This window comes from Egretta garzetta, unplaced genomic scaffold (assembly GCF_000687185.1).
Source record: "Egretta garzetta isolate BGI_Z169 unplaced genomic scaffold, ASM68718v1 scaffold271, whole genome shotgun sequence".
Taxonomy (NCBI): Eukaryota; Metazoa; Chordata; class Aves; order Pelecaniformes; family Ardeidae; genus Egretta; species Egretta garzetta.
The window spans coordinates 5216567-5243166 of NW_009258669.1; the positions used below are offsets into that span (position 1 = coordinate 5216567).

At 37.8% G+C, this 26600-nt stretch overlaps 1 protein-coding gene across 1 annotated transcript in view; it reads left to right on the top strand.

Annotated features, from left to right (window-relative positions):
- WDR36 (WD repeat domain 36) overlaps positions 1-23084 on the top strand; it is a 36033-nt gene extending 12949 nt beyond the window's left edge. The window contains exons 11-22 of the mRNA XM_009648677.2: positions 1424-1578; positions 2707-2821; positions 4100-4262; positions 4544-4652; positions 5426-5505; positions 8140-8247; positions 9413-9510; positions 11027-11169; positions 11577-11693; positions 11927-12008; positions 14266-14453; positions 16243-23084. Of these exons, the coding sequence (XP_009646972.1) occupies positions 1424-1578; positions 2707-2821; positions 4100-4262; positions 4544-4652; positions 5426-5505; positions 8140-8247; positions 9413-9510; positions 11027-11169; positions 11577-11693; positions 11927-12008; positions 14266-14453; positions 16243-16392 (1508 nt within the window). The 3' untranslated portion in view covers positions 16393-23084. The remainder of the gene's footprint in view (positions 1-1423; positions 1579-2706; positions 2822-4099; positions 4263-4543; positions 4653-5425; positions 5506-8139; positions 8248-9412; positions 9511-11026; positions 11170-11576; positions 11694-11926; positions 12009-14265; positions 14454-16242) is intronic.
- Positions 23085-26600: the final 3516 nt, after the last annotated feature.

A 26600-nucleotide genomic window follows, 5' to 3' on the forward strand; every position in this document is an offset into this window, starting at 1 on the left:
GATGAGATTATTGAGATTCCGTGGCCCTTCATGAGCTGTTGAGTGACAGTTTAGAATGACATTTTACTTGGTAAACTTCTCTATTTCAAAACCCAGCATTTTCATTTCAAACATCTTTGTTTAACTGGCTTGAAAATCTCCAACACGGGAGCCATAATCTTCTGGTGTATGTATTCCAGGCTGGAGAACCAGCAATTAGGGGCAATGATGATATTTGTCAGCCAAGGAAGTCTTGGTTTTAGTAGTTTATTTATGATTCCCCAGTTCCTTTATTTGAGTCACTTTGTTAAGTAAAACTTCAATTACTCTGTTCATTTGTAATTCAGTATGCAGATAGTGAACCTAACTTTTCAAGCAGAATTGCAATTATCTTTGCTTCATCAAAATGTGTTTCTTTAAATTAATGATCTCCTCTTCAGACTTGAAGTTTGTTTTGTCTTAAGTGTAGGTATTCTTTCGTCTTCCAAGGTTGGTGATTGTTTCCTGTGTTGAAAGGTTTGGGTTTAAAATTTTGTGTAGCCGTTTGACTACATGTGGTATTTCTGTCTGCAGGCTTCATAGATACAGATTATCTGTACATACTTGTTGCAAATATGTCTATGTCTATATGTCTATATATATATATGTGCACTTTTAAAATTAATGTTAGACCTGACTGACTGATTTAAGGTAGTAGAACTACTATAAATGTGTTTGGAGGCATAAGAAAACATTTATTTCAGTACATTTTAATTAGAGTTTCTTTTTTGCTCTATTGTCTTTGTTTGGTGAAGTGAACCAGTTTGTATCTGGTTGTTTTATTCTTTGAAGTTCTAGAAATGCCCAATTTCAAGCTCTCTTTTTTTTTTTTTTTTTTTTTTTTTTTTTTTTAATTTGTAAGTTCCAGGGAAAAAACCAAACTTGCTCATTATTTAGATCCCCATATATCTCATTTGACTACAAGGTTTGGATACTGAGCTTTTGAGGACTTACTGTCCTGCAAATGCAGAAGAGTCTTTTGCTATGTGAAGCAGGTGGAGCTCTTAAACGCTGCTTTAAGTTGTTAATTTAGTGGCTTCTGCTGCTTCAGCAGCTGAAGAAACAGTTAAGAGACTCAGCTGGAAATGGGTACAGATTAAGCAGTTTAAACCATTTAAGTTTAAATATGCTTTTCAAACCACATAGACTCAAATATACAAAGACATGAAACATAACATACCAAAAAAATGCTTGTGGTTTTGTTAGCATTTTAGTTCCACTAGCATATGCACAGCAGTTTGCCAGGTGTTTTTTCTGAATAGCGGCCTTTTGACTGTCCAACAGGAAGACTAAATATTAACTGTTCTGCCAAAAGGTATTTCAAAATACTCTTTCTTATGATATCAGAAGAGCTTATTTGACTTCAGAATGATTGTTTCTAAAAGGCGTATGTGTTACATTGCAGAGGTGGCACATCAGAGTGACTGGGATAGTATTGTTGCCTGCCATCAAGGGTATATAACCTGTACGACCTGGAACTATCAGAAAGCTTCAATGGGAGCCCACAAACTGAGGCCAGAAGAATTTAGCAAACACAAACCTATTGATATATATGCAACAGTAAGTTTATTTAGGATAATGTTTCTTCAGCATTACAGTATATGCTATTTTGATTTCTCTTTGTAGAGAATGAAAAAGCACTATCTAGACATGTTTTAGTTACTTTGCAAAGTGCTTTCTGCCAGTTCAGTGTGTCCTACTAGCTGTTTTGTAATGCATATGGTCTTAAGAAAAATACTGCATATGCCTTTTTCCCTTAAACATCCAGGTTAAGTGCAGATTTTATGTTCTGATTCAGACAGTGGTTGGTGTTAGCCTTTTAATCTGTCACGGTGATGTAGACTTGACTGTATGCCTGTGTTGATAAGCTTGCTCTGTGAATGCAAATCGTTGAAGATACTTTTTTCTGGCAATACGGAAAAATGTATTTACTAATATCAGGCAGGATATTCCCTCTAAAATGCTTTACACTTGAGCTAGACACAATGAAAGTCACTCAATGGAAGAGAGACAAATGTTTACTGAGGCTTACAAGCTTGCAAGACAAGTAGTTGCTGTGGCATACTTCATGTACTAGGTGTTCACTACTACTGTATCTTGTAATAAATTGTTTTTTCTGACCTTTATGCTTAGTAGTTAAGTGGTAGACAATATCAGTTCAGTTGTAAATACCTGATTTTCTTTTAACTACTAGATTCTTCAGTCTGTATCTTTCTAAAGACATCTAGAACATTGTTTCTCTGTTTCTTACTATTTAAACTCTCTGTGAACTTGGGGTGCCACTGGCAATATGGGCATTGAAAGAGGCATGCAGGTCAGCATGCTGCAACTTTATCTTAGGATTGAATTTGTGGATGTCTTGATTGTATAGGTTAGTAATTTAGGTTACAGTGTTGATACTACTATTAGATGGATGTCACTAAGTCAGTATTTCATTATCCTTTGTAAGCATGCACTGCCATATTTATTACTTGTTGACTATTTTTTTTATTTTAAGAGCTCCCATCTTTACGTTTTTGAGATGTAATCTGTTGTTTGTGATGTGTAGTTTTCCTTGAGGTCTAAAAACGTAGTAGTGTTTTGTATTCCTGATATGTCATATATTTTCTAACAACTTTGCTAATTAGATATACACTAAAAGAATTGTTTTCATAGGTGATTGGTTTGTTTTTTTTTCTCCCTTGAAAGGCAGTTGACATTACCTCATGTGGGAACTTTGCTGTAATTGGGCTGTCAACTGGACAGGTAGATGTGTATAATATGCAGTCTGGCATTCACAGAGGGCGTTATGGCAAAGAAAGAGGTAAGAATTGCTATACTTAAAATACTGACTCTTAACAGAACAGCACCAACCTGGTGTTCTGTCGTCTAGGAAATTTAACATTGCTTCTTAGTTGAATTTGGGAATCTTTTCAGCTTTTCTAATTACCCTACACTAGCCTATCTTGCACTGTAATGAGAAATAATTTGAAACCTACTCTGAAGGACAGGATCCCTGCTAGTTTTAACAGCTCTGATATTAGCATGTGTTTGGTTTAAATTAACACAAAATTGTCAGTTACCAAAATGGTTAGCACTAAAATGAGATTCTCTGGCCTCAGGCATTTTTGAGATAATCACATTTCCAGTACTTGGCTTCTTGTTACAGGGTTCTGTTTCAGAGGTAAATTTTCCTGTTTTGTGCTCCCTGCTTAAAAATGAAACAATACTTTACATACATGGGAAATTGAAATCCTGAGCGAGTCCAGTTCTTTGCATATGCTATTATTTTTAATTATCCAGCTGCAAACTTGGGACTTAATGTAAGTGACAGTGTTCAGGCTTTCCCTTTCAATGATTGCATACATATGTATTTCATGTCATATATCCTCATGTGTGTTTGCTGTTGCTTTTTAAGTCTGCAATTTGTAATAGGGCCCTCATGATCTCAATTTTTTTTTTGTTGTAGAAACAAGGAAAGAGTCCTGATGAACCCTTAAGCCTTACTGGGTTTCTAAAAGTCATCTAGCATAGCAAACATGGAGTGGTCTCTTAGTAACATCATAGGTTGTTAGTGAGATGAATTTTGTAAGGTTGGTTACTGGCCAGTAGCCCTAGGCATAGATTAAGAAATAAAATTGATCCAAAACCAGAGGAGCTATGCCTTACCTCTACCATGCAGTGTAAAGTAGCCTAGGAAAACTCCCTGACTTTGTGCCAAAACTGAAGCTGTAACTTTTGTCTGCAGTGGTGAGGCCCCCAGAGGCATTTTGTAAGTAATTCAAAGTCCCTCAGATCTCACATTCAAAAAAAACCAACCCCAAACTGAAAGCAGAATAAAAGCTAATATTAATCTTCAATTACTTACAACTTTTGTAGCATGTTCTAAGTGCTTATTTGAAAGCAGTTTGCTTTCTGTACTGGTAAAGAAACTTCTAATATTTGACCAGTCTTGTCAAGTGGCTTTAGAACTGTTTGTCACATGTTTACTGCTCATTTAGTGTAGTTAGGCAAAGACGTACAGAATAGTGTTTGGCATTCTGCTGACTTCTATGCTATGTTTAAATTCTGAAATAGAACTTTCTTCTCCCTTGATTTGCAGCACATGAAGGAGCCATTAGGGGGGTAGCAGTGGATGGATTAAACCAGCTGGTAATCACAGCTGGTAGCGAAGGATTAATTAAATTTTGGAAATTCAAAACTAAAGATCTAGTTTACTCCACTGAGCTTTCTTCTCCAAGTGGAATTCTGCTTCACAGAGACAGGTACGAAACTGAAGCTATTTCATGTGCTTATTATTTTGCTGTAAGTACGTTAAGTCCAGGATGGCAACCAAATATTGTAATAAAGTTTAAATTGCTGATGCTTTGAAATACAACTGACTACTAGCTGACAAAAGGACTATAAGACCTTTTATTAAACTGAGGGAATGTAATACTGTTTATCTGAGATTACCTCAGGATAAAATATTTTTGGAGCAATGTTGGGATTTTTTTTTTTTTGTCTCTGAGTATTCACTGTCATATGTGCTAATGATTCTTGGCAGTGGTATTCTGGGAATTGCCTTTGATGACTTCAGTATTAGTGTTTTGGATATAGAAACCAGGAAGATTGTCAGGACGTTCTCAGGACACCATGGACGGATTAATGACATGGTAATTGTTAACTCATTTTCTTTAACAGGTGGCATATACAAATATCTAATTCATTTTAATGGTGATGGATTCCTCTGTGTATACTAAGTCACTGAATATTATATTTGGCTGTGAATAGTAAAGTTGTAGTTCAGCTCTACAGCAATTTTGGCTATGTCAGTTTTCAAGTCAAAATGTATAGTGTTTGAATGGCCGTGTATTTTTAGTGTGCTTTGGGATTTTACTGTTACTTTGCAACAAGCTAATTTTGGGCTTAACAAAATAAAGCATTAGCAATAATGAAAACCACACTGAGGAGCAAAATTATGCAGCAGTCTTAACCATATGCATAGAAAAGATGAACCAGGTAAATAAAAGGAGTGAACAGATCTGAGATTATGCAATGCACTGATAATTCCTTATTTTACGTCTTGTGTAACAGTGCTTTGTAGTGTTCAATGAAAAAGTTTTTAGCTTCTGATTTAATTCTAAGTGCTCGTAAGTATTATTTGATTTCTTCAATTTTATGCCCAGTGTTTTTCATCATTAATGAAGGACTACAGTGCTTTTACTAACAGCCAGATGTATCCTATGTCATATATTTAAACGTGTTCTGGAGTAGCTTCCATTTTTGCCCTTTTCTTGCTTTCAATAAGGTGGTGTCAGTTTTGTTTTATGGCCAGACCATTTCATCCTGGTGTTAGGGAGCAATTGAATCTTGAACTGTGTGAAACAGGACATCATGTAGGGACTGGTTTGTCAGTTGTGCCATTAAATTGACAATTCTATTTTAGACTTTCAGTCCTGATGGTCGTTGGCTAATAACTTCATCAATGGACTGTACCATTAAGACTTGGGACCTTCCCTCTGGATGGTGAGTCAGTTTAAAAAAATACCCTTTTCTGTCTTTTAAATGGCAAAAAGCTAGTTTAAAAAAATACAGCAGAAATTTATTGTAATACCCTTTTCTGTCTTTTAAATGGCAAAAAGCTTTCCAGCTTGATTATCTGTCACCAACCTGTACTATGGGATATTCAACGTTGCATGTGGTGTAACAACTCGGTACCCAGTATTTTCGTTGTGTGTGATGCTAGCAATATGTGCCTTTTTCTGCGTATACGGAATAAGTGTCCTGAAGCTCTGATGATGAAACCTGGAATTTTCATGTAGTATGAATGAATATGAATGAATGTGAATTTGTTCTTGTCTGGAAGCAGTGCTATAATCTAAATGGCAAGAGTCTGCTTAAGGTGAATCACCTTGTGATATGCTGAAGTATTCATAGCACCACAGAATGGTTTGAGTTAGAAATGACCTTCAAATATCCAGTCCAACCCCTTGCCATGGACAGGGACATCTTTCAATAGACCGGGTTGCTCAGAGCCCTGTCCAGCCTGACCTTGAGCACTTCCAGTGTTGGGCTGTCCACAACTTCTTCTGGCAACCTGTTCCAGTGTCTCACCATCCTCATTGTGAAAAATGTCTTCCTTATATTGAATCTAAACCTACCCCCTTTCAGTTCAAAACTATTGCCCCTTGTCCTGTCACTACAGGCCCTGTTAAAAAGCGTCTCTTGGTCACTTTACAAAACTTAACGAAAAATACCAATTGATTTTAATAGATGTCATACCATTTACTTGGGGAACATCTGTTTTTACTTGGGGATGCTGCTTAACTGTTCTTACATGATGTAGGTATACCTACTGTATGTTTTTTTATTTAGGGCTTTTTGAGAATTGGGAAAAAATTACCCATTTGTGTAGAGAAAGTTACAAGCAGGAACCCTGGCATTATGCAAATTTTTCTTTCTGTAGTGCAGCTTGCGTGGACAAATTAAGGAATCAAGGGTACAAGCTGAGTGCTTGTAGTTTGGATGGAGTCCTTGAGACAGAATGGTGTAAGAAATGTTTTGATATTGTGAGCTCAGCAATTTTACACTTTCCACTGTCTCACTTTTGTAGTTAGGCAGGACGTGTAAATGTGAATGCTTTCAGCCCCCAGGCAGGATTCAGTTAGCAATTACTGTATATTTTGTGTAAAAATTACAAGCATATCTCAGTGTCCTTTAGTGGATTGATTTCCCCCTGCCAAGTCTGTAATTTTAATCATGATTTAAATTCAGTAAGTAGAAAAATCTAATGTTAACTTTATTTTGTATTTGTTTCTTATGGTTGTTTTATTGAACAATATTTCTCAGCTACTGATAAAGATTGTGGTAAAGGGATCAATTTGAAACTAAAACCAGTATTTATGGTAAATTTTCTAGCCACTGTGCACAGTGTGGCTGATACATGTTCTGGCATTTATGGGTTTAGTGTTTGTATATTTTATGTTAGAAGTGATGAATGATGTTAGATGTGATGAATGCCTGATTACTTTTTACTTGTAGTGTGTGTCTTCACAGCATACAGAAGAAATAAAACATTCCATTCAGGATAAAATTGGCTTTTATTTTTAACATCGTTTGTCAAACCGTCACAGGAGTACCTAAGAAAATAAATGTCCACAAGATTTTACATTTTAAACTGCTTTGTTTACATCAACATCTTTTCTGTGGTTAGTGAACAGAACAGGGCTGTAGAATTAGCTGCTCTCATCACTCCTCACTTTGCTTTTGATTTTGGTCTGTAAATAAGATGAAAGTATTCCAAGCTCTCCATTTGTTCTTTTTGTTTCTCTCAATGAACTAGTTGTCAAACTCAACTGCTTCTTACAATTTGCAGTAACTGAAATTTATACCTCAGCAAGTGATAAGCAGTGCTATGAACCCGGGCTTAAGTGGAAGTCTACTAGGGTGTTCATCATCCAGGACTTGTGGCATCATCCACAACTCAGAAATGGCTTATTGTTAAAATAGTCACATACTACTGAATATTTTAACTTTCTTTTTATGTGGTGTTTCTTTCAGTTTTCTGCAATAGTGAAAGGAATGATCCAGGAATGGTATGTCAGGCTGAAGATATGATACTGTCAAAACAAACTGTTGCAGATAATCAAATATTGCATTTCATTCTTAGGAATGAACTGTACATGTTCATGTAAATGCTCATTTAGGAACATTAGGTCCTAATGTTATACAGTTGTATAGGAAGTGTCTTGAGAAAGGGAATTTAGAACCACTGAGCATTAAAAGATTACGTCAGAGCAGTACAGGGCTGATGGAAAGCACAAAATTTATGGCCACTAAGAAGGTTAGTATTAGGCATAAGGAGTTGAATGTGGACCAATGGTTCGTTGTATTTTCCACAGAATGTGGATGTCTAAGAAGATAGCGTAAATGTACTAGCTTTAGCTGATTTTTAGAGAATTTTATAGAGGTGAGTGTTTTGCTGCACGCTGCCATTCATTTGCTAAGTTTCTATGTCATATTTGAATACTTCTAATACACTAGTTTGTATACATACTTCCAGCATCCTACTTGCATTCAGTCGTATTTGTGCTGTCACTCAGATGTGCATAGATAAACAACTTCATCTGAGAATTTCTCTTTTGTGTTTTCTCTCCTTAGCCTCATAGACTGTTTTTTGGTAGACTCTGCAGCTGTGAGCCTAACTATGTCTCCTACAGGAGATTTTCTAGCTTCAACACATGTGGATGATCTTGGAATTTATTTGTGGTGAGTATGTAATGTATCTTATTTCTACAGAGAATTTAAGATGGAGAATTCTTTTAATCATCTTTATTGCAAGTAGAGAATTGTTCTGCAAAGGATCATCTCCAGGGTTTTGTCTTCTCTGGTTGTAGTTAAGACAGGTATTCTGTATTGTTGTGATACATAAATCTTGAAATCTCTTGCAGTTAAGGTATTTATTCAGATAATGAAATTATCTCTTTTTTCCTAAATGTTTCTTTCTTACTCTAAAGAATTCCTGTTTTGCCATTCCTAAAGTTTTTCTTTGACTCTACTGGGTTTTTTTACTGCTTTTGCAATTTCAGTGCTTGTATAGTGTTACTTTCTGAAGGGCTTTTCTTCTTGTCCTGGTATACAGTGTTGATGAGACTCCTGAGAATTTGGAAGTTGTGATTATTTCTGTTTATTAATGGTAGATCAGCAGAGATGTAAACTGTGTTTTAGTTCAGTTTCTTCCTGATACGGCTTTAAAGACAATGACTGGTTAGGTCCAGTGCTGAAGTAACACACCTTTTAAGTGGTTTGGGTTTTTTTTGCTTTTGATAGATAGATATATCTTTCAGGTTGTGTTTGTTGCTTGTAGTTTTGCCTGAGGGGCATTCAATTGTTAGGCTTTTCTATGCTTAAGTAGAAGTGTTTCATTGTGAATAGTGATGGATGTTTTTACCTAGCCCTGGTTTATATTGACAGAAAAAATCATTTGACAGAATGACTTGTGTGCATGTTCTGAACTTCAAGAAAATTTGCTAAGAGTACTACTATGAAATTCTGTGAAAACAGGATGAATCATTTACATTTGCATAATGTATTGTACATTTTAAGTATAAATCAAGCTTTTTGGGCAGTTTTGCAATTGCAGGTAAATACAGTAACTGGCAATGATTGAAGTAATCATACTTCATAATGCTGTATGTATTAAACATTCTTGGTGGTAATACTTCAGCATAGCTTTTATGTTTTAGACTTTCAGATTATGTATATTGCTATATTTTATTTCTTGTTTATCTTGTAGATGAGGAAAACTAATCTTGAATAGAACCTAGTGAATTGCTGTAGTGCAGTAGTATTAGACTGGAGTAAAAATTATGTCTGAAATAGTTGTTCCCATTCACCTGCAAATTGTTTTTAAAATGCCTGTCTTATTTTTCAGGTCCAACCGTTCTCTGTATTCACTTGTCTCTTTACGGCCCCTTCCGGCAGATTATGAACCTTCTATGGTGACACTCCCTAGCACCTGCCCTGTGCAAGGTAATCTTCATATGAAAGAGTATTTTATTTTCAGTTTGGTATTATATTTCAAATAGAAGGTGGTTTGCTTCCTCAGTGAAAACTCATGGTGTCTTAGCATTCTTTCTCTGAACTGTTCCTATTGCTTCTACCATTTTTGGCATACTTACTCATACACTAGTATTATTTACAAAAATCTGCATGTTTCTGTGTTCAGACATAAAGAATTACATTGTGATAATCTGCGCATCTTCAAGGAGATTTTGTAGGTAATAAAAACATCTGTGCTATTTGCTGGCGCTCTTTAATCCCGGATGTGTAAATGCCTTCTGTTTTGATATCTATGAGACCAATTTGAAATTAATATTACTGTTTGGCAGTGGGAAGGGGATTGTTCTTTGTTCCCCTTCCCTCCAACGTTTTTGGTTGCCTGCACACCGTGGTAGTTTCACTGCTGTATATTGTCTTGTTGGCAAGAGAATTTGTTCAGCTCACCTGCCATGTACCTGTGCTAGAATCTCAGTGAAAGAAAGGCCTAAATCGCATTTTTGATACATTTAATAGAAATGGTTGTGCTTCTGAAGGCCTCTAGATGGAGACCTTGTCTGCCCAAGTTTAGCAGTGCCTACCTTTAGATCTCCATCTGGAGGAGAAACACACCTAGCTATTGACAGCATAAAAGAGCAAGGAACATACTTGATGATGACTGCTTTATTAAGCACATAATTATTTTAAGCACGTAATTATTTTAGATACTTAAATTAGGGACACAGAATTTCATCCCAAAACTTGAGATGTTTTAGTCCTATAAGCTGATTCTGGCTGGATGCTTTAATTCACTTTCTGTCTTCAGCAAATGTAAAGTTCCTGTTTAGATGCTCAGAGCTTTTAATGGTTTACATTTCTTTGTTGTTTTAGGCTTTTCTGTCACATTCATGATTTCAGCCATGAAACGTTTTGCAAAAAGTAAGGGAAAGTAGAGGTGTTTGGTCAAGACTACATAGGAAGTTCAGAGAAACCCTAATGACAGACTGCATAGCTTTTGTTGTGTGATGTTGTGCTTCAGTGTTGAGATTTTCTTCATTTTTATGTGCTGTTTCAGTCATACCTATGGACAGGTTGTGAATGTTGTGTGTATTTAAATGCAAAGATTTTACATATTTGTAACTCAGAACTAAAATTGCCGTGGATGTATTTTAAAACAGTTAACAAAATTCTAAAAGTAATCCATTGTTCTTCCTTCAGGACTTCTATAAGTTGCTTTTATATCATTTCAGCCAAAGTGGATAAATCTTGTTAGTCTTTAAAATCTTTTTTATCCAATTCTGCATTTTAGCTATAATTTTTCAAAATTTAAACTTACTATTTCATAGGGTTAATAAAGATTGTTTCTGTAGCTTTTCAGCTATATGTTATGCTAGCACCCATATATATAGCTGTTAAGCTTGTTTTTTTCAAAAATTGCAAAAGAATCATGTTGGTTTGATTTATAAAAAAGTAAGTATGTATGTTTACAAAAGATATCTGTTCTTGAAAGATGTGGATGTGGCAGGAGATGAAGAAACATGTGATGAGATGATAGAGTATGTCTCACCTGAGCAATTGGGAGAGCAGCTGGTTACCCTTTCCTCATTACCGGAATCAAGGTGGAAAAATCTCCTCAGTCTTGATGTTATTAAGGTAATGATATTAGGCACACCATTGCTTATCTACTGTAGTATTTGGTTATGCCTCCAAATCACTGTTGGGCATTTCCATAACCAGAAAAAGAGGGAATGCACAAAAAATAGTAATATACAGCCAGCTATATTTGCCCTTGTTCTACGAGCTGCATTTACCTAATCACAAAATTTGATCCCACTTTTCAGGTATTTTTCAGATTTTGCAGTAGATTATATGGTACTTTTCACAGTTTCCAGGATTTGGGAGAGGGGCTGTTTTTCTTCTAATTAGTAGCTTAATATTTAGTGGTAAAACATTTTACCTGTATATTTACTTAGTCCTTACAGTTTTCAAAACTCTTGATAAAGAATAGTCCTATGTATTCTTACTGTGATGGTGATTTAATTCCAATATCTAATTAACAGAAAAAAAATAAACCAAGAGAGCCACCAAAAGTTCCGAAGTCAGCCCCTTTCTTCATCCCAACGGTTCCTGGTCTTATACCCCGATACATTGCTCCAGAGGAAGAAAATGATACACAGGTAAAAACAAGAATCAATATAATAGTATTTATCTAGTGTATTTTAAAAGAAGATCTTAAACACTTTTTGGTGCTGAGTGAAATCTTGATAAAGACTTTAAAGTACCTGTTTTAAGGCATTTACATTCATGCTTTCTTTCTTAGTCTTTTATTCTGTCAATAGGAGAGGAATCTAACAGATACAAAAATATGTTTGCATATTCATGTATACTCTCTTATACTTTCATGGTCTAGTCAAAAGTAGTAAACCTTGGAGTACTGGCACAGAAATCTGATTTCTACATTCATCTCGAAGAAGCCCTGAGCACTAATGAATGTAAGTTAAGAAGACATTTCATTAAAAATATAGATACTAATAATATTTTGGTATACCTTTGATTTCTAATGCCAAAATTGTAACATGTATGAGAAAATAAATATGCGTCGTGCAGTAGCAAAGGCAAAGAGAATCACCTGTTATGTGTAGAGCCGACTAATACATAGATAACCAGCCTAGATCAAAGATGCATTGGTACTCCAGCTTGCCTGCAGCATGGGGCCCAATTCTGCTAAAACCCTGATGGAGATAATGTTCCTAAGATTGTTAGACTTTTTTTGAGATTGTGATGATCTCACCCAGAAAAGGTGCTATGTGTTATTTGTAGGGTAAGAAAGGAAGGTAAGGAATAGTCAGGTGATTCACTGAAACATGACAAACATAATTTGCCTAGCAAGTTCTATTTTCAAGGGCTACTTCACAAAAGATTCACCAAACTTAGAGTTTTAATTGATTGCTCTATAATTTAAAGCTTAAGAATTTATATAAAAATAAGCTGTTGGATTTCTTATGACATTCAGTTAATTTTGAAATTCAGTCACTTAAATTGCCTGTGGAATGCACCTGCTGTTGTCCCTGTTCAACTTGTGCTGCTGCACAGTCATTGAAATTTAGATTTTTGGAAGTGGTTGCTAATACAGCTTGCTTGGAAATGTAAATGGACAGTTGCTAGTAGCTTGTCCACAAGGTAGTTCTGCTGGGAATTTTTCTGCCCTTAAACACTTCGGAGATGACCAGCTTACTCAACTGCACTTGAAACATTTTGTTTGCGGAACTTCATTATCTATTATAAACAAGGTATGGTTTTATGCTGTGGTTTTAGTATTTCAATTGATAGTATTCTATTAAGCTGCTTTCTAGCCACTCAGAGAAGAGTGAAACATCAGGTGAATATATAAAAGCCAAACCAAACACCTAGAGGCTGTCTCTACCTGGGAGCAAGTGCACTCCATGACGCGTTGCAGTAGTGGTCCTGTGGGCCTCCCTCAGGCCACCTCTCTGCTGCAAGGCAGGTGTGCTCCAGGGTCTGTGCTGCAATCCCAATCCAGGTAGCCTGTTGATCCAGACTCAGGAAGCTGGTGTTGTGTAACATGGCTCTGTCATTGCTAGTTTACAAGCATGACTTCTGAAGGTGATAAGGCTGTGCAAATAAATAGTTTTATATTACAAGTCATCCTGGCTTACCTTTGGGATGGAGACAGGGTTTCAGACCTCAGATCAGGAGTATGGAACATAGACTGGGCTGGGCACCTTTTCCATATTGTAGGTGTACCAACTTCGTAGTGTGTTCCATGCTTCGTTTTTTAATGTCACAGCACAAAAAAGAGTTAATGCATCTGTTTAGTACTGTTAATTACGTTTAGAACTAGCTAATGGTTTTCATAAGAATCAAATACAGGTGGAAACAGATTTATACCACCTCGGGAATGTTAGCCAGTGCCTGATACCATTAGTTACCATGATGCAGGAGTATAAGAAATTGCTCTTCTTAGCAACTTGCAGCAAAAGAAATATTAATCAGAAGACATTTTAAAAAAATTGTACCACCAGCTGTATTTGCAACCATACATGTTTTTATTTCTGCATTTTTAAAGCAAATGGATGGAATTCTCAAAGATCAGGTAGGATTCTAGAAAGCCTGAGGAAGAACATTTGTAAAGAGTAGGAAAGAGCTTGTAAATTGCCTGTATTTCTATCAGGGAAAAGATTTCCATTGCCCCCCAGGTCCCAGGAAAAGCAGGAGGAATTCACTTAACAAAAGTAGTAATTACCTTAGATGCATCAGATCATCCTAGGTTTAGCTTAATGTCAGTAAAAATGAACACTGTAAAGATTCCTAGAAAAAGTAGTGCCCTGTCTCTTCTAGGATATATTTGCAGTAACAGCTTGAAGTCCCAAGTATATATGTTCTTTTTGCCAAGCCATGTAAAATGACAGTGTTACATGGTTAATGAGAAATTTTGTTCAGCTTAAAAACTGAAGTGGGAAAAAAAGTGATACAAAGATGTTACTTGTATTTTTCAAGGTGAACTTACAAATAAAATGCAGCTGTCTTATTAGAGATGTACTTCTCTGTAGTATGTGATGGGACAGTAAATTAAAGGCAGGATGGCATTTTGTAGAAAACAAAAAAGTAAGGAAACAGTAGAAGCTTGAAACATTCAATCACTGCTTAAGAATTTTGGACTAAACTGTCCACGTGAAGGATCTTTCTGCAAATGTTACTGATAATGTATCCCTCAATGCTTTAACACAGATACAGCTCCACTTAACTTACTGAAAAGCTTGGGACCATCTAATATTGAGATAGAACTAAGGGGTTTGGCTCCTGAAGGTGGTGGCTCAGCCGAGGTGATGCTAAGCTTTTTGAGAATGATTGGGATGATGCTGAACAAGAAGTACAACTTTGAACTTGCTCAGGCATACCTTGCACTATTTTTAAAGGTAACAATTTTCTTATATAATTTTTTGTTAGTCCTGTTTAAAATGATGGTTGTCCAGTAAAAGGGTGTAAATTGTCTGCTTGAAAAAATTATCTTAAGTGATTTTTGTTGGGGGTGATATTAAAATGACTAACTGAATGTATGGGATAATTTGACAACTCATCTAGTTGCAGTCAAGAAAAGTTTGAGAAAAACAGATATTGTGAAGAGGACCATGCCAGACAGGTTTTATTCTAGTATTTGTTACTTAGAATTGTTTTCATTTTTTGTAACATACCTAACTTCTTAATGGTTGTTAATTGCTAAGCTGAGATACGCTGTCTTAAGGAAGAAAAGAATTCAATGCACAATGTCTGGGGAAGTAAAATAGGCATTTTGTTGGACTTACCACTAGGCATTGCAAGCCTGACTTCTACTTTCCGTTTTAGTGGGTTGTGTTTCTTCTGTTACCTGTTAAGTGTCACAGAGCTAATGAAATTATTCCCAGGTGTATGGAAGTTAGGAAGTTACTGTGACAAAATACAGTAGCAGTGACTCTTAAAAAGAAGGTGGTTCTGCAGAAGATTGAAACCCTTCTGATGTATAAATACCTTGTTAAGATACTCTGATTTATGAAACTGTGGAAGAGCAATTAATGACAGTTTACTAGGAAAAAGTTGTTACAAACATTCAGGTATATGTAATACTGTCTATTTAATTGAGTATTTCTTAACAGCAATATTGCAGGGATTGGTTTTAAAGCTAGAGTGTAATGTTGGACAAATATGGCGTGCTGTCTCCCTTTTGTTGCGGTTAAATAGAATGCATGGGGCAGCTCCCACAAGAACAAGTAGTGCAGACCAGTAGGAGTAGATCTGTAGAGTGAAACACTTAGGGTTAAGGTCTCGATATTAATTCACCAGTGGCTTTTTATCGTGTCTGTTTGGCTTTTTATCATGTCTATTTATTATTAGTCTGGTCCTATGGGCTGGATATGATTAATAGTTGCAATATTGCATCTTGGAATTCATCCTGTTTAGTTTCATACAAAAGAAATTTAGTTCTTGCAGGGTAGATTAGGGACAGCTAGGTAATTTGCCTCAGAAATGTACTCCTGATCTGAAGTACAGTAGAATAAAAGAAACTTACCCTGTGACATGTGAACAGCAATATCTTCTGTTGTAGGTTCCAAGTAAAACAGCTCTGAGCTTGGCAAGACTCCTAGACTTACGCTGTAGCAAGGAAAATAACTGTTCCTTATATTAAGTGGTAATAATATATTCCGTCTCTACAGGATCAGGTTTCTTTTCTGTATGCTTTACTGAGGTTACTGTTTATTACATAGAGAGACATCATCTCCCTGTATTTGTATAGAGTGTGCTGGCATCACGGATAATTAAAATAATAATCCTGATTGACCTCAGGGCATCTATTTAGCCTTTCTAGCCTAAAGAGGAATTTGTGATGCAGGTTGGAAATAGAAGAAAGTTATCCTCTAAAGAAGTGTGTGATGAGGATAGATTCAGGAGCAGTGGCAGATGAAGATCTAGTAAAGCAGTAACATATTTAAGACATTTTTGCCGCCATATCCCATCTAATATAATAATATAATAATGTGGGAGTAAAATGGCTTGTAAAAGACTAGCAAAAGGGAGGCAGCATTAAATGGAAGGAATTAATTGAAGGACAAAAGTCCTTCCCTTACCTGGGATGTTCCTGAAAGCAAAGTATTGTAATTTAATTAGGAAACTGATCTTTCAATTTTTCTGTTATCTGTATTTGTTTCGCTAACTGCTTGTTCTCATTTTCAGTTACATCTTAAGATTCTCTCATCAGAGCCAAACCTGTTGGAAGAAGTGTCCAGATTGTCAGCACAGCTCGAGGAAACTTGGATTCATTTGCGGACTCTCTTCAATCAGAGTCTGTGTGTGTTAACATACATGAAAAGTGCTTTGCTGTAAAATACTTAAGGGTTTTGTCTGCATAAGATTCCCCTCAGAATAACAGTACAATTTATTACCAAAAATACTGGATTCCAGGAATTATATTGGAATTCTGCTTATGGCAAAGTGTTTTAGAACATACATAACTGAGTATTTTTATTCACCTGCAGTCAGAGCAAAAATTAATACGTGCAGCTTAAATATTCATGTTGTATTAATTTGTGCTGTGTGAACAAAGAGTTGGACAGCTATAGGTAGTGTAGCTATTTACATCATGTTTTCGTGACCAAAAACATAAATCAGAATGAAGAAATGACTTGCCAAAAAATAAAAGCGGGAATGTAATTTCTGTACAGGAGACCAACACCTGTATTCTGTTCAGGAGACCAAAACCTATAATGAACAATTACTGTTGATGCAAAACCAAAAAAGTCTGCATTATTAACAATTTATTAACATTAATTTAAATCAAATTAATATAAAAATTTTCTTTTCACTTTGGCAAGCTGTGTTTGCTATTTTTCCCCACACAACTGTTTCTGAAAGCAAATATTTCTAGCTGCACTACAAATGGTGGAACTTTAAAAAAATAAAACTATACCAAAAAAACCCACCCATTTTTTTATAACCAGGTTTGTTGCTCTAATTTTGGAGGCTCAATTTCTTATGCAAATTAGGAATATTTTCTTAAGGGGATAAAGATTATTGGAATAAAAGCTTTGAGTTATGGAAAAATTTTAATTGAATCAAATGTTATTTTTGTGAATTGATAGGTTTCAAATAATAAGGTTTGGGCAGAGTTTGGGAACTCACAAATGGGATTATCTTAAAATTTAAATTTTGGTGTTTGAGAGTACTGCCTCACAGCCAGAGAATCTCCTGAACAAGGCCTTTGCTGTATTACACATGGTTCAGCTGCAGACATAGACTAACAGGGTAACTAATACAAATGTATGAAATTTTGATAAGACGACTTGAAAGATGGATTAATTTCATTTGGCCTAAGACTGAAACAACAGTGCTGTGTTGCTGTTCTATATGTGTGGGGTTGTTTTTTTAATGCCATCGTATTATGGAACTCTTTTTAGTCATGTATCCTGTAACAAATCATCTGCAAACCCATGCATGCACTGTAGAGTATGGAATACTGCCTGAAACAAGTGACAATTCCATATGTATCGTGGGATCAGCATCCTTTTGGCTGCTCAAATTTGCAAGAAGAGTTGTCAGGGTTATCAAAGCAGTGCACAGGTGTTAGGAAGTCAGCTTTTACAGCTTCTCTGTGTTCTGGCTATTCTTTATCTGTAATTTTGACTCATGTTAAAGCTTGAAGAGAACAGAGAAACGTTACGGAAGTTTACATACTGTGGCATTCTAGTGAGTTAGGACTGAGAATGCAGAGTCCATGTGAATGTTGTATACCTGAAGGGTTTTTTGTGAGTTTACTACTGAGATTTAAGAAAATCCTTTGTACCATAGAATGACTAGCTTCTGGTGATATGGTTGTCAAGAACCCATTACTCCCAATTTCTTGAGTGGATCTGAAGCAGTCTCAAATCGCACAAATGTCAATATAATAGATGATAAACCTCTGAGCTTCTAAGTGTTGCTGTAACTAATTTAGAGGATCTTAAAGAATAATTTTTTGAACCAAGATATTAGAATATTAGAAGATGAGTAAGTCAGTAGGTGCGGATTTGCCTCAGTAGAAGAAAGAGCAGTGGATTAAGAACTTTCCTCTTGGATCAGATCAGTCTGTCAAGGCTAGTGTCCTGTCTCGAACAGGAGCAAGGAATAGATGGAAAGGGTCTAGCAAACAGATCATGTATGAAGTGATGCTTTCTCAAGCACATCGCACCAGCTTTCAGCAGGCAGCTACTTAAGATACTTCATGACCAAGCTGTATTCGAGCAGTTGTTTAATGCTCTGTGACAGACCTGTTTGTTCTCTGAGTTCAGCTAATCTCTTCTAGAACCCATTTATCCTTCACAACATCCTGTACTAATTGGACCTACAATTTAATTAAATACTAAGGGAAATAATGTATTTCTGTTTGTCTACTCCAGACCTGCTATCTTCTAACGTTGTGTGCGCCTCCTGTTTCTTGAATGTGAGAAATAATCACTGTGCTCTAGTCTTCAGGCTTCACTGCCTCTCAGCCACAGAGCAGTTGTGAAATGGTTCCTTCTTGTGAAGGAGATACTTTGTTTTCCTGAGTGTGCACATGCGGGTTTTTTCCACTGCCATACAAGAACCTTTTTTGGGCACAGATGTTTAAATCTCCCTGTACATCTGTCTACAAAACTCGTGAGATTTGTGGAGGAGTGGGTGTTTTGGTTTTGGTTTTTTTTCTGGACTACTTGATGTAATTAATCAGGAGAAAAAAAGATACTTTTTGCTAAACAGGCCGTTCTTCTGAAAGCAGAACCAGCAAGCTAATTTTTGCGAACAGTGTGTATAACACTGTTGACATAATATTTGCAGTCTAGATGATCTCATTAAATGTGTTAAGGCAGTTTCTTATATCATACACAGATGTGTTTTAAGTCTACCTGGAACACTTCAATCATTTCCTTAAGAAAATAGTCTTTAGATGTGAGTGATATCCCACCTCCTTTATTCTTTTGTCTTTTCCTCGACATTCCTAGTCATCATTGCTATTTCAGGAGCATTTGACTATTCTCAAGGATGGTTCCAGTCTTAACTAATACCTTTGATTGCTTCTTATTCTTAGCCTTTTTTTTGTCCTTTTTTTTCCCCCACATCAAAATGGTGAGCAACTTTTTTGCTATTAATAACTTCTTCAGGAAAAAAAAAAAATTTCCACTTGCTAGTGGATGCAAGTGGATATTTCACCCACTACTTCTGGTATTATTCCTTCAGCCAAGACACCAAGGACATTGATATCTTGTCATATTAGTCAAAAGTTGTTGATTACAAGTGGTAGGACTTGTTGCAATTGAATTTGATAGGTTGGGCTTCCCATTACCCATGAGAACAAACTACCCATGAGAATAGGCTTAAGCCTATTGGCATTGTAATGGCTATATGCAAGAGGGTGTGCGAAGAATCATTAGCTGGATTACAGGATATAGTCCTCGTTAGCCCTAGGCTTTCTTCCAAGCAGGACAACTACTGAAGAGTTTGACATTCTTGCACAATGCCAAGCACATTTTAGGCTGCCTCTGACTAGCAGCTTGCTGTTACAGTTCTCCGTGTTGCTTTGTGTCACAGCGCTTCTCCCAGTTTTTACTCAAGTCTGTTACTCCCCTGTGCCTGCCAGTGTTCCTGTGCTCCGTTTTCACCGTGATTTTCCCTGCTCTTTTGGCTTCTGCACATAGCTGCTCCTCTTAGCAACTCCTGTACACAGCGGTCCTGTCAAGTTAGGTCTTGGTACTTCTGTTTTGACTGTGTTGTGCTTTCCAAACTGATTCGGAACTTGTGGTTGTTTTGACACCAAACTGGTTAGTTGGACTGTGTTCCCTGAAGTTGTTGCTGGCTGGATTCAAACTCTGAACAGTGAAGGCTGCTGCTCTCTGAGCCGTAATAAGCCTTCACTGCAATCTTTACTTTCCTTTTTCTTTCAAGTAAAAATAGAGGTAAAAATAGAGGAAAAACATGCAAATGTGAAGTGAGAGTAAATGGATGCAAATGTTTACACATTGTTCAGCAGCCAGCATAGACAACTGGCTCAAAGCACTTGGAACACTTCATACATTCCAAATTTAACTCTTGCTTCTTCAAAACAAATGTTAGGAAAGGTCTCAAGTCTGCAAATTGTCATAATGCAAGTGTCATTGTCCCCGAGTAAGGAAGCTGGAAGATACTTGCATTCTGACAAGTAGAAAAGCCAAAGTATTTGTTGGCATATTTGAACTCTGTTGATAAGCTGTGCTGAGGCAGTTTAGCACTGTTTAAAGATCACCAATATATAAGTAGTTTCTCCTTTTGACTGTTGACATCAGCAGATGTTGCCTGAGCATGGTATGTTAGCATATCAGTCTTTTCAGCACCTCACCAATTGTAAAACTTGTGCTTCTCAAGAATTACTTGTTTGATGAAAAATTATCTTTTTAAAAAAACAATTTACTGTTTTAGAGGTGAGGAATCGAATCAGTGTCTTGCTTGATGTCAGTGCAAGGAGTCTGCTTTGCTTTTCCAATAGGTTTGCAGTATGTGTTAAGAGGAGAATAATATGCTGTTGTTAAATGTCCGTAGCGCCTGTGCTTTTCTTTTTGTGAAGCAGTGATAAATTGAGGAAAGAAAAATGAAGACCTTAGGATCTTTCTACCCTGGCTGTTACATAATTCCCAAAAAATGATTGAGTGAGCTCTCTGGTGCTCTGTTGCACATCATAGAGCTTTTCCCGTGGCAGTCTCTGGGAAATACCTTTTCTCCACCCATGTGCATACAGCTAGTTCACAAAACAGCCCATGTGGCTAAGTGGAGGTGCATACTATTGCCCTGACTGTCCAGTGTGTTAAAAGGGCTGTTGTGCTCGCTCCGTGAGCGTTCAGAGTGTGCCTCTGCTAAGGGTCATCCCCCTGAAGGATCACACCACCTTGGTGATTGGCCAAACCTGAAATCACCCACAGAATAAATAAGAATAAGGTACAATAAAATAATGTGTTTTCAGAATCTTCACTCAGTTGCTATGTTTGTAAAGACTATGGAAATAAACTTACCTACTTACTTTAGGTCCAGAGGATTCCTTCAGTCCTGTGTTAGCCTGTAGTGCTAGTTGCCTTACTGCTATATAGCTGAAGATCTAGCACTTACTGTCTCTTGAGTTGCCCGATGCTGGTCTCGGAGTAAGATGCGAATTTAGCAACTCGTCTCATCTGTTAGCACCCCAAACTCTCTTTGAGGGTTATTCAGATCCACGTGTCTCGAAAGGATTTTATAAACTCAACTGACTAAAGAAGTGGTTATGACATTCTTACAGCCAGTGATGTTCCCTACTGCTTTGGAAATCTTTGCATCTATTTGGCATGGCTGGAACTGAAAAGCTATCAGCCCGCTGTAATGCAGCATGTCCCTTCCTCTCATGTGCAGCGAAGTTTAAAGCCCAGGTAAATGTGTTCTCAAGAGTGTGTCGGGTTACATTTTCTGTTGAACATAAGGTTTGATCACACAGGGTTGTGCAGCTGGTGGTTGTTCACATGTGAGATTAATCTTTATATTTGCCCATTGCCTAGGGTTGATGAAAGTGTAAGGGATGGCTGCCCAGTTCTCTCGGAAAAATTCCGTTTCAGCAAAATCAAAATAAACGTAAGCTATTTCAGCAGTGCTTACATCAGTGCTTAATTGAGATGGTTTATTCATGGTGCTAGAATAAACAGCATCATCTGTACAGAAATCCCTGCAGCTCCCTTCATGCTGATGGCTGAGGATAACATCCTGCTGGTGCATACAGAAAGGGCAGAGGTACTCGATGGCTTTTCTTGCTTCAGTCTTTGCAGGCATAAGCCTACTTCCATTTTCTGCGTGTACCAGCATCCTTTCAGAAGGAGAGCAGCTGCCAACAGTGGGGGAGCAACAGGTTAGAAGGACTTCAGAGTGTCAGCAGTGCACAGGACTTAGAAGAAATGCTGTCCAATATAATAGCATTGCCTATCAGCTATAGAAAAGCATTGTGATCAGGGAGGTCCCCGGCAACTGGATTGAGGTTGGTTGTGCCCATTTTTTAAAAACTGAAGTGGAGGATCCAGGGAACTATTGATGGATCAAATTTATCTCAGTCTTCAAAAACAGTCATGAAGCATGTGCTGCATGTGCTTTTGGAATCCATCTACAGTACACAAAGGGCAAGATGAAGAACAACCAGCAGAGTCATGAGGGCAAATCATGCTTGACCGAGCTGGTTGCCTTCTAGGACAAAATGACTAGCTAGGCAGACAATTATTATCATGAATTTAATGATAAAATTCAGTGCAAGCATAACAGTATGTAATTACTTAATAGTCCGTTATTAAACATGGCAAATTGCTACTGTTAAAGTCAACAGGCATGCTGTCACTTAAGATTTTGCATATCCTGGTGCTTGTTCTTGGCATTCTGTGTGCCATGTACCATTTATACTGCAAGCTGGCTTATGGGTGATACTGGGTCTACAGCATAGAGGTGTGAGTTATTTTTGCAGTAATCCAGTATAATCAGCATTACAGAAATTAATTTAGTCATATTCTAATTACGCTGAATGCATTATTATTTTGCTAAATATCCCATTGCATGGAAGCTCAATAAATTAGATGCAGCAATGTTGAATAATGCTACTGGCATTCAGTAGATTTGCAATGAGGCGCGTAGAAGAATTAAACTGCCAAGTGAGTTGAAAGTATTTCAAATGAATGTCTGATAAGAAAAGATACTGTAAAGTTGGTGGGTGCCGCAACACATTTGACCATTTTACCAGTTCTTGCCTTTTATCCCTGGAGGTTTCATTCTTGCGTATCACCACCCTATTATGTCCTCTGCTGCAGCTATAGATCTTTCTGTAATAGCTTCTACAGCCTGACTATTTTATAACCATTTGGTAGCATAATTTGTGCTTGAGCAAAGACCCTCTTCCTAGGGTACGAGGCACTTAGTCTGGGAATGGTGAGAGGTCCAAGAAATACTGTTGAGAGAGACTGTAAAAACACGCAGCCAGCTGAGAAACAGACACAAAGTGCGGGGAACTACAGGCCTGTCAGCCTGACCTCAGTACCGGGAAATGCGCTCACCAGGCACATGGAGGACAATCAGGGGGTCAGGCCCAGACAGTTCATGAAGGGCAGCTCCTTCCTGACCAACCTGATTTCCTCCTATGATGGGGTGACCTGCCTGGTGGATGAGGGAAAGGCTGTGGATGTTGTCTACCTGGACTTCAGCAAAGCCTTTGACACAGTCTCCCACAGCATTCTCCTGGAGAAGCTGGTGGCTCATGGCCTAGACAGGCATGCGCTTTGCTGTGTAAAAAACTGGCTGGATGGCTGAACCCAGAGAGTCATGGTCAAGGGAGTTAAATCCAGTTGGTGGCCAGTCATAAGCGGTGTCCCCCAGGGATCAGTTCTGGGGCCGGTCTTGTTTAATATCTTTATCAGTGACCTGGATGAGGGGATCGAGTGTGCCCTCAGTAAGTTTGCAGACGACACCAAACTGGGTGGTAGTGTCAATCTGCTCGAGGGGAGGAGGGCTCTGCAGAGGGACCTGGACAGGCTGGATTGATGGGCCGAGGCCAACTGTATGAGGTTCAACGAGGCCAAGTGCCGGGTCCTGCACTTGGGTCACAACAACCCCATGCAACCCTACAGGTGTGGGGATGAGTGGCTGGAAAGCTGCCTGCCAGAAAAAGACCTGGGGGTACTGGTTGACAGCCGGCTGAATATGAGCCAGCAGTGCGCCCAGGTGACCAAGAAGGCCAATGGCATCCTGGCTTGTATCAGGAATAGTGTGGCCAGCAGGAGCAGGGCAGTGATCGTGCCCCTGTACTCCACACTGGTGAGGCTGCACCTCAAATGCTGTGTTCAGTTTTCAGCCCCTCACTACAAGAAAGATGTTGCATTGCTGGAACATGTCCAGAGGAGAGCCACAAAGCTGGTGAGGGGTCTGGAGCACAAGTCTGATGAGGAGCAGCTGAGGGAGCTGGGGTTGTTGAGCCTGGAGCAGAGGAGGCCGAGGGGAGACCTTATCACCCTCTACAACTGCCTGAAAGGAGGCTGTAGTGAGGTGGGGGTCAGCCTCTTCTCCTTGGTAACGGGCGATAGGATGAGGGGAAATGGTCTGAAGTTGTGCCAGGGCAAGTTTAGGTTGGACATTAGGAAAAATTTCTTCACCAAAAGGGTTGTCAAGCTGCCCATGAAAGTGGTCAAGTCCCCATCCCTGGAGTTATTTAAAAGATGGGCAGATAAGGTGCTTAGGGACATGGTTTAGCGGTGGGGAGGCAGTGGTAGGTTAACTGTTGGACTTGGTGATCTTAAAGGCTTTTTCCAACCTAAACGATTCTATGATTCTGTAGTGCAGTGACTATGGCATCAGGCAAAAATGGTTCAGATAAGATGAATGTAACCTCATTTGGATTAATCTAGCAAGGGCTGAGGGCTGATGCCTGATGCCTAGAGGTGGCGTGTTGATGTTAAACTGAACGCTGATGGTGGAGAAGGAGCCAAACCCGAACTGTGGCAGTAGCATATTCTTACCATCTCAGTGTGTTCCATCAGCAAGAGGGTGGTTACAACAGCCCCTCTGAAGTACGGCTTTAGACACTACTACAGATTTGTTGTTATTCTGATGTAAATACCATTTTAAACACCAGTTACAGTCCTACAAAAGATGCTATGGTCTAGGCAAGTATTAAGCTGTGTTAGCTCTCTGCTTTTAATAACTGACAGCCCTAAATGAACTGTCAATTAAAATGATAGATTCCTGTTGAGTAGAGGCATCTACAGTGAATCTCTAGCCACTGACAAGAAACAGGCTTCTATGCTACAAGACAGTCTGCTGTAATAACAGGAAAAAAAATATTTTTTATAAGCCATAAATGAATTTTCTGCTGTCTTTCCATAATAGAATAGTATATTATTTTGAAAAAGGATTGGGGTAAAAGCTTTAAATAAGAGAGACTTCTGCAAAGCTTATGAAGAGAAGATTGCTAAAGTCCCTGAATCTTAATTAATCAGGATTGAGAACTACATTCAGAAAAGCTAAGTAACTGTTTTACGTGCATTGGAGAATATTAAATGAAATAATCCATTGCCTTTAAATAGAAAAGGACAACTGACAGTTTTGAATGATGTTCCAGTCTCTGTTACTCTGCTGAAAAGAGTCTTCATGGCCACAGGTTTTTTGCCTCTCACAAATGTTGAGCTTAAGTAGGTATTTGAAATAGGTATAAATAGCAACAGACAAATGAAAACAGATTTGAAGTCTAATAAAGTATAAAAATTCTGTGCTTGAAAAATTGTATAATTTTCCTCCTTTACCACCCAGTTTTTCTTTTTTCCCAAAAGACACTCCCAAGATCTTCTTCTTAGCTATAGCTATCATCCTCCCCAAAACAGAAAAGCAAAGGTTTACTAGCATTAACTGATGACCTTTCCAATTATTTCTGCCAATCCTCTCTCACTTTCTGTGAAATTGTTCTTGCAGTATTCACTCCACTGCTTCCATGTATCACCTATAGAGATTTTAAGAGCTAAATAAAAAAATCTTGGACACATCTGGTCAGTTAAGCATTTTCTCATCTATGTTCCTTATTTCTAAACAAGGTTCTCTCTTTACATTGCTTAGTTATGCTTTCCTCCTTTAACTAAAAAGGTGGGTGTCTTACTAAAATGACAGGATTGTTCCTCAGATTGTACCAAGATAAAGGAAAAATCTTTTTCGTTCCATTAATCTCTTTAATTTCCACTCTAGGATTCAAACTGTAACAATTATCCTTTGTTACAGTCTGCTTCTATTCCTGTTAGATACTAACTTGAAAGGCAAGTGCTTCTTTGCCCATTGTTATTTCGTTAGCAACCATGTTCTGAAGAGCTAATGCTCAGTCTAAGCAGCACCCACTCATTTTATAATGTTGGCAATAATTTCCACTTGCTCAATGGGAGGCCCTGTCATCCAAAGACTTAAATCGCTTGACTTGGATAAATTTAGTTTGACAGCAACCCATATATAGGGGGGTATTATATATATAGGTAAGCATTATCAGAACTGTGTGACATGTAAAATGGACTGTGTAGCATAGTACCATGTAGAAATATCTGTATGTTGTCGTGCAGGAGTGTTAGCTAGAGGTTGGGTTCCCAGTTGTGGCTTCCAGGCCTAAATAGTTTGGTGCTAGCTTGCTCTCTCTTGCTTTTTTCATCATGCAGACTTAGTACTTACGTTGTTGCTTAATGTCTTCTAACAAGTCAGCAGAATGACCAGAAACAGTAGAGAGGAATTTCAACTCGGCTCCTTGTCCTACCACTCAATATTAGTCCTGTCTTGAGATAGTTGGGGGTGGAGGAAGAGGAGCAATGAAAATCAAGATTTCTGCATTCATGGTAAGCTGGACAAGAGCAAACCCCATCTTCTATTTTCCATATTGAGACCTATGGTTTTGAGATCTAACCAACTGTGTTTTTGTGAAGATTGCTGCTCAAGCATTTTACCTAGGAGTTCTTAATAACTCAACCAAGATATTCCCCATCTCTGGAAAAAGCCTTTGGTGCTTGCCTGTATGAACTCCAGACAGCACTTCTAGG